The sequence below is a fragment of the Myotis myotis genome, unplaced genomic scaffold, assembly GCF_014108235.1.
Source record: "Myotis myotis isolate mMyoMyo1 unplaced genomic scaffold, mMyoMyo1.p scaffold_m19_p_3, whole genome shotgun sequence".
Lineage (NCBI taxonomy): Eukaryota > Metazoa > Chordata > Mammalia > Chiroptera > Vespertilionidae > Myotis > Myotis myotis.
In genome coordinates, this window is record NW_023416335.1 from 189,488,947 (window position 1) to 189,496,883 (window position 7,937).

The following is a 7,937-nucleotide window of genomic DNA, read 5'->3' on the forward strand; positions in this document are numbered from 1 at the left end:
ATTTGAATTTGGCGTCATTGAATTTGGAGTCCCTTGGCCTCGGTGCCTCATCAGAAAAATGAGGATAATAATGACTCCCTCATAGGACTGTGGTGAGAATCAAATATGATAATAGCACATGTGAAATCTTATAATTTTAGATACATCTGCTTTATTGTAGTAATAATAGTTGGAGTAATTATAATTCTCGTCAGTTCTCTTTGAGAGACGGGTTCGAGTTAGAAGACTGTGTAATAGGACTCTCCCTTAGAATCAAAGTAGCCATCAGGCTCTGACCACAATTCTTAGTCCCACATTCTGACTCAACGTAGCATTTCAAGAGTTTAGTAAAACAATAGTTGGCTCCAGTCTAGATGACAAACTTGCAACCTTGGGCTAGGAGTGGAGTCCTCTGTTAGCTGGTGAAACTAGAATTTCCCCCTCATCCTCTGAAAAGCAGATAATTGCTGCTAATGGTAATGGGGCAACCCAACCTAGGACCTTATCAGGGTTTTCCTCCAACCTCTTCCTTGTTTCTCCCTCCCCCAGGGCCTTTGCTCCAGGGAGACATTCTCATTGTATGTGTATGTGTGTGTGTGTGTGTGTGTGTGTGTGTGTGTGAGAGCAGGAAAGGCTTACTTTTTTTTTTTTTTTTTAATAATAACCACCTGAGAATGCTGCCTTCAGCCCCTTGGGCTGAGGGTTCTATAAAAGCTGAGCAGAGCTCTCATTAGTCCAGCTCCCTGAGGGCTTGCCACCTGCCGGCTCACCTTCTCCAGCATCCTGTGCTCCCTGCCGCCTGAACCATGATCAGGAAGGTCCTCATCTTCTCTACCTGGTTTGTCCTGGCTGGGACTTTCCCCTTAATACTCCCAAGTAAGTGGACTATTGGGAGGTTTCTGGGAGAACAGAGCTAAGATCTCTCATGGTGTGTGCGTCTGTGTAAGAGGGGATGGCACGGGGAAGAGGGAGCTAGCTAGCTAGAGAGAGAGATACGAAGTGAAAGTTGTAAAGTGAAATGGTTAAAACTATATTGACTTGGATTTAAGGTGAGGATGGGAGGTTGAGCTCTGAGGCCTTGGGCAGTTGAGTGGCTAAGCTAAGATTTGGGCTGTGTGTTTGAATTGACTTGATAAAGGTATAAAGGCTGGGCAGATGGGATTAGGGTAGGTGATTAGAGAGCTACTTCGGGTTTTCTATGTTCTCCTTCACTGTTGGGTGCTAAAGAGGCTTTATTCTATTTAATGGAAGCTTATAAATCCTAGGCTGTATCCTCATTTCAAAGCTGAGTAAAGTTCAAAATGCTTTACAATTCAGCTCAGTCACACACAATGGAGACTAGCCGGTCTGGAAGGGAAACGTGTGAATCACATTGGGAAAGGAAAGGAGGAGGAGTCCTGTGGACCAGAGGAAGGAAGCTTTCCCCCAAAGGCTTTCTTTTCCAGTGGTTCCTGAATTCATTTCTAATGAGGAGGGCTGTCTATTCCTTTGCATTAAAATGGTTACTTTCCCCATTCTGTTCCTCCCACCTCTCCCCCTGGCAGCTCTCAATGTATCAGATGCTGGGGTTGGGTTCTTAGTTGCATGTGAATGAATGATAAAGCAAAGCAACTAAATTAGAGAGCTAATGACTTTGGCCTCATTGGTGGAATGCTCATACCCTGCTGAAAGAAGCAGCCACATGACTATGTATCTTTCACTTTCGCCCAAGAAGGCCCTGTTTGCACCCTCATCAGGCCTACATGGTTATGATGCTTATATATGGTTAGCAAGCCCCCAAATAACTGGACTGGATACTCTATGGGACACTCTGCAAAATGAAATCCTAGACATTTAATGAGCAAATCATAAGAGTAGCCCATTTTAGAGTCAATTCCACTGTTATTTCTTCTTTTTTTATTGAATGTATTGGGGTGATATTGGTTAAAAAAATTATACAGGTTTAAGGTGTACTATTCTATAATCTGTCATCTGTATACTGCATTGTGTGTTCACCAATCCAAGTCAAGTCTCCTTCCATCACCACTTATCCCCCCTATATCCTCTTCTACCTCTTCTGCATCCCCTTGATTCCATTCTTGATATGCACCTTGGAAATAGCTGTTTTCCTTGCTCTTTTCCCCTCTTTGTTTTTAAGTTTTCAGAAACCTGGAAGGATTACAGAGGGGGGAGGGTTTAGAATATTTATTCTGTTTTAGTCTTATTAATTCACATTTAGAGGCACAATATCAAACGTTCCTTCCTAAACTGACCCTTCAAGAAGGGTGGTGTAGGGACACTGAGCATACGACTGGGTGGCAGTTAGCCTTCTGGACGTTCTAGCAGTTGGCAGAAGAGAGACTTGTGGGGAGATGCCATTTGATTCGTTTTACCAAGTTATGCCCTGTTTTCCCCAGAGAAGATCTAGCTCGGAATGGGAAGGGCGTGGAGATGGTGGAGATACTCTTGCTAGAAAATATTTTGAGTGGTTTGTTTTTTCTAGACATTGACTATCATGCAGACATGTTCAAGCACTCAGAGTTACAACCTGAACTAAATTCAATCATTGACCCAGAATCACCCACTGACCTGGACCTCGCTGATGCTTCAGAGTCACTCACTGCCCTGGACCTTGCTGATGCTTTAGGGTCACTCACTAACAAGGACCTCGCTGGTGCCGTAGAGTCACCCACTGCCCTGGACCTCGCTGGTGCTTTAGGGTCACTCACTAACAAGGACCTCGCTGATGCTTTAGAGTCACTCACTAACAAGGACCTCACTGATGCTTTAGGGTCACTCACTGACCTGGACCTCGCTGATGCTTCAGAGTCACTCACTAACAAGGACCTCGCTGATGCTTTAGGGTCACCCACTGACCTGGACCTCGCTGATGCTTTAGAGTCACTCACTAACAAGGACCTCGCTGATGCTTCAGAGTCACCCACTGCCCTGGACCTCGCTGATGCTGTGGAGTCATCCACTGCCCTTGACCTCACTGATGCTGTAGAATCATCCACAGCCCTTGACCTCACTGATGCTGTAGAGTCATCCACTGCCCTTGACCTCACTGATGCTGTAGAATCATCCACTGCCCTTGGCCTCACTGATGCTGTAGAATCATCCACTGCCCTGGACCTCACTGATGCTGTAGAATCATCCACTGCCCTGGACCTCACTGATGCTGTAGAATCATCCACTGCCCTTGACCTCACTGATGCTGTAGAGCCATCCACTGCCCTGGACCTCACTGATGCTGTAGAGTCGACCACTGATGTTTATTTGGAGAATACACAGGCTTTGGGTAAGTAAGGGTTCTGACTGCAGGAGTTGGTGGGAGCCCATCTTTTACATTTCTGAGGGAAAGGCTACTTTCCTCCAGTGAACTGGATTCCCCACATACGAAGTGACCACACCCATTTCCCATTCTGTTTTCCTAGGATTGTCTACCGAAGTGGGGTCAGCTATCCCCAGCATAATGGGAGAAGCCACTGAGGCGGCCACAGGTAAAAATCCCTGTCTTCAAAATGCAGAAAGGTCTCCCTGCCTCTCTTTCCTTATTTACAGTTCATTGCATAGGTGCTGGGGTCCTGCCCCAGCAGGTCCAGGGGTCCCCAAAGGTGTGGACGGAGTCGGCGAAGAAGGAAGGACATGGAGACAGCGTTCAGTTGATCAGCAGCCTAGCCAGGATCTCCAGCCAGGATCTCCAGCCAAGTTCTGGTCTGGATCTCCAGCGAAGTTCTGGTTAGGATCTCCAGCCAGGTTCTGTGTCCATGTTCTCTTGCTAGGTTCTCCAGGTTCTCCAGCCAGGTTCTGTAGCCATGTTCCCTCGCTATGTTCTCCAGCCAGGTTCTGTCCAGGTTCTCCAGCCAGGTTCAGTCACCAGGTTCTAGTCAGGTTCTTTTGCCAATTTCTGTAGTCAGGTTCAGTCCAGGATCTTTTGCCATGTTCTCTCCAGCGAAGTTCTTCTGTCTGTAGGTTCTATGTAGGTTCTGTCTTCTTAGTTCTGTGTTCTAAGCTCTGTATTCTAAGTTCTGTGTCTTGCTGTCTTATTACATCTGTATTTATACCAGTTGATTCAATCCTTTCAATCTCTATTACAAAGGTTAGGGCGTTTCTTATCTTCATTCCAGGGAGTAAAGATTATGTAGCTTAAGCATGATTGTTTGTAGTTAAAGTGATTAATTACCCACCTGGCACTAGTTAAGAGGTTTTATTCCCTCCCTAACTTCAGGGGAAAATCCCTACCTGGGGAAACAACCTTTCTCAGAGACCTTGGTTAAAACACATAGTGCCAAGAAGGTGAGCAAAATATTAAGAACAGTATGCCATATATGCCAGGTCCCTTGAAACAGCAAGCATGGACCGGCTCCCGGCACATAGGAATGTCCTGAGGCAACTTATACAGCTGGGGATACCTTGCTGCTTTGTTCTCTGAGATGATACTTGTACATTGTGAAATGCTTACCACAGTACGGTTAGTTTCTTTGAAACTTGAGGAAAATTGAAGGATTTTCCCCGTGTCAGCAGATGGAACCATTTGAACACCAGCCTGGAGGTTGCCCTGACCTGGTCTCCAGGACCAGCCTTCTGGGCTTCTCTAAAGAGGACGCGCTTCTTGTGTCTCCAAAGGATCAATGGTTAGGGTGGCAAAATAGCTTAAGAATTTGCTCTTCTTTTCCAGTTGATTACAATTCAATTTACACAGGGAACATTTTGAATGAAGATTATATAAGTAAATCTTATTAGAATTTAGGCTGAACAGAAGAAAGGGGGGTTTAAAAGCCTCATAAGTGAAGCAGTGGTCCTATCTCTGCCTACCTCTGTCTCAGGCCTTCATCTGCTTACATTTTCCTCTCTGCCTTTTAGCCACAGGGTCAATGCCTCTGTCACAATGAACAAAACCCCATTGTTTGTGGGATGCCTTCATTATTGCTAAGAAAGAGCCATGGGCCTTACCTACAAAAACAATTTTAAACAATCTGCTCCTTATATCTACAAATAATCGCTAACATTTGTTGAGATTTACTATATTCCAGCACTGCCCTAAATGTATTGGGGGAATGGAACCAATAGTAGCAGGAAGATAGAAATTGTATTTTAGTGGCAGCTAAGGGGCTTTAAATTCTTTTTCCACTAATTATCCTCCTCACAGAATATCTCTCATTTGCAAAATGAAGCGCTATCTCAGTTGTACTCTCACTGCCCAACCTGTAGGGTTTGATTAAAAAGTTAATGTAAGTGAATGCTGCCTCCCACCCTAATCCTCCCACTCTTACACCCCCATCCCATGAGGCAATAGGAAAATTCTCATGTTTGACTATAAGAGCAAGACGCAGCCTCATGGCCCCCATGCATCTTGGCATTTCTGCTAATATACTGAACCCCATAGCCTGATTATCAAGAGATGCTTTCTGGCTGTGGCAATTACCAATGAAATGAGTTTTATTTCCCCCCTGAGTCAGGAGGTGCCAGTTTTAATAAAGGGCCCTGCTCTTGGCTTTTTTTTTTTTTTTTTCTCCACTAATGTGGCTTCTTCATGCAGTTAAATGGATATCTGGACAGTGTGTAAATATCTCATTTAAGGAACCAGAAGAAAGAGGGGGAATAAGCGATTAGACCTTAAAGAAATTCAGTTACATGCACAAGGTCAGAGTGGGGAGTGGGAAAGATAGATGAGTCTAATCTTTTGAGCCCCAGAGTCTCTGCTTTCTTTTGATAATGCTTATTTTTTTTTATTTTAGAAAATGAAGCAGATTCTCCATCGGCTGCAATTTGACTCTCCTAACCACAATTTTCTAAGAAGACTCTGAGCTTCTGCACAAGCCCGCTGTTCTATTATAGGAGCTTGAATAATCCGAAAAGACCCGTGAGCCTTAGTATATACCCAGCTAAGGATAAACACAGTGGAATTGTCCACAGACAGAGGATGTGCACATTTCTGAACCATGTCCATTTAATATGAGACCAATAAATGTTCGTGAGGTAACAGACTACTTAGTTGCCTTGTGTTAGTACCAATAATCATGTTATTCTCTCTGACAGAGACTTCAGGCTCCCAACTCCTCATGACCATAGGAAAGCATGAAATGAACCTATGAAAACTGTATTAGCTTTTCTTTTCTTTTTTATTTATTTATTTATTTTTTTTATTGCTTAAAGTATTACAAAGGGTATTACATATGTGTCCATTTTATCCCCCCGCCCTAGACAGTCCCCTAGCCTCCCCTATCCCCCAATGTCTTATGTCCACTGGTTATGCTTATATGCATTGAAAACTGTATTAGCTTTTCTAGTCCTGCTCTAACAAAGTTCTGCAAACTTAGTAGCTGACGACAACACAACCTGTTATTTTACAGCTCTGAAGTTCAAAAGTCTAAAAGACTGGGTTAAAAAACATGTGTCAGCAGGGCTGAGTTTCTTTCTGGGGGCTTCGCGGAAGAATCCATTTCTTTCCTTCTTTCCTGGCCCTCTTTCGTCTTAAGTCAGTCGTGGCTGGTTGATTCTCTCATCCTTCTTCCACATTTAAGGACCCTCAGAACACATTCGGCCCCACCTGGATTACCCAGGATAATCACCAACTCTAATTTCCCTTTGCTACGTAATTTAACATATTCACTGGTTCTGGGAATTTGTGGGTGAGTAAATTCACCATTTATAAAAATCATAATTGGCAATTCCTTTCTTTCAGCTCTTAAACAATATTGTACCACTTCCTCTGGGCTTTCATGTTTGATGTTTTCTCTTGTCATTTGTATTGGTTACCCGCTGGAGATAGGTTGTTTCTCTTGCTGCCTTCCATATCTTCTCTGTCTTTACTGTGAGATTTTTGATTATAATGTATCTGGTGTGGATTTCTTTGGGTTTATTTTGTTTGGAGTTTGTTTGCCTTTTTTAATCTTCAGGTTTATGTTTTGTTTTCCAGATTGGGGAAGTTTTCAGTCAATATTTCTTTTGAGTTCTTTCTCAGGTCTGCCCTATTTCTCATCTCCTTGGATGACAGATTTTTTTTTTTCTGTTTATTTTCTCTCTGTTGTTCAGTTGGGTAATTTCTATTTTTCTGTCTTTATGTTCATGGATCTTATTGTTTTAAAATTTTGATTATTATAATTTTTAGTTCTAAACATTCCTTTGGTTTCTTTATACATTTTATTTTATTTTATTTTTCTGAAACCTTTACTTTGCTGAGATTTTCTATTTTTTTCATTTGTCTTAAACATGTTTATAATTGCTTAAGGAAGCATTTTTATGATGACTGCTTTAAAATCTTAGTCAGATCACTCTAACCTGTCATTTTCATTCTGGTATCTACTGATTATCTTTTTCATTCAAGTTAAGATTTTCTTGATTTTTGGTTTGACAGGTGATTTTTTTTTTTCATTGAACAAGGTTTTTTGGTATTATGAGACAATGAATTTTATTTAAATATTTTGTCTTAGCTGGCTTCCTCTGACACTACTCCCCAGCAGGAGAAAGGTGGGGCACTGCATTACTGCTAGGTGGGAGCAGAAATACAGGTCTCAACCTCAGTTGGCGGGGAGGGATTTCTCATTAGTGCTGGGTGAGGAATGGAATTCTGACACCCCACTAGGCCTCCTCTGATACTACACTATCTGGGAAGAGGAGGGGTGCTTGTTATTGTTTCCCATATGGTCTCTGTTGGCACCATCCCAGTATAAGGGAGAGTGCTTCTTTATTGATTGATGCAATATGAAGTTCAGGATCCTCTCCGGTCTCTATTGATATCATGGGGAAGGTGAGGGAAGAGGAGAGGCTCAGACTGCTCTGTGGAGATGAAAGCTCTGGTTCCTACTTGACATTCTCTGGCATTACTCTGGCAGGGGGTTGGGGCACCTTGTTACAGCCTGGCAAATGTGGAAATCTCAGCTACCCCTTGCGTCATAGTTTTTTTCTATGGTGTTTGACTGTAGTAGAGTGGCTATTGTCTAAATATTTTCTGTCTTGCTAGATTGTTTCTGGGT

General features: G+C 42.9%; 1 protein-coding gene across 1 annotated transcript; it reads left to right on the forward strand.

Moving 5' to 3' along the window:
• The first annotated feature begins 662 nt into the window (after window positions 1-662).
• On the forward strand, window positions 663-5,933 carry LOC118651792 (facilitator of iron transport 1-like). The gene is made up of 4 exons (XM_036301355.1): window positions 663-855; window positions 2,462-3,259; window positions 3,396-3,461; window positions 5,700-5,933. The coding sequence occupies exons 1-4, from the start codon at window positions 786-788 to the stop codon at window positions 5,732-5,734; spliced, it is 969 nt and encodes a 322-aa protein (XP_036157248.1). The 5' UTR covers window positions 663-785; the 3' UTR covers window positions 5,735-5,933.
• The last annotated feature ends 2,004 nt before the right edge of the window (window positions 5,934-7,937 follow it).

Bases quoted from the DNA above. Each gene is read 5' to 3' on its own strand.
- LOC118651792 (XM_036301355.1), top strand. From the start codon at position 786: ATGATCAGGAAGGTCCTCATCTTCTCTACCTGGTTTGTCCTGGCTGGG. The intron at 856-2,461 runs GTAAGTGGACTA...TGTTTTTTCTAG, and splicing joins TTTCCCCTTAATACTCCCAA to ACATTGACTATCATGCAGAC. The intron at 3,260-3,395 runs GTAAGTAAGGGT...CTGTTTTCCTAG, and splicing joins GGAGAATACACAGGCTTTGG to GATTGTCTACCGAAGTGGGG.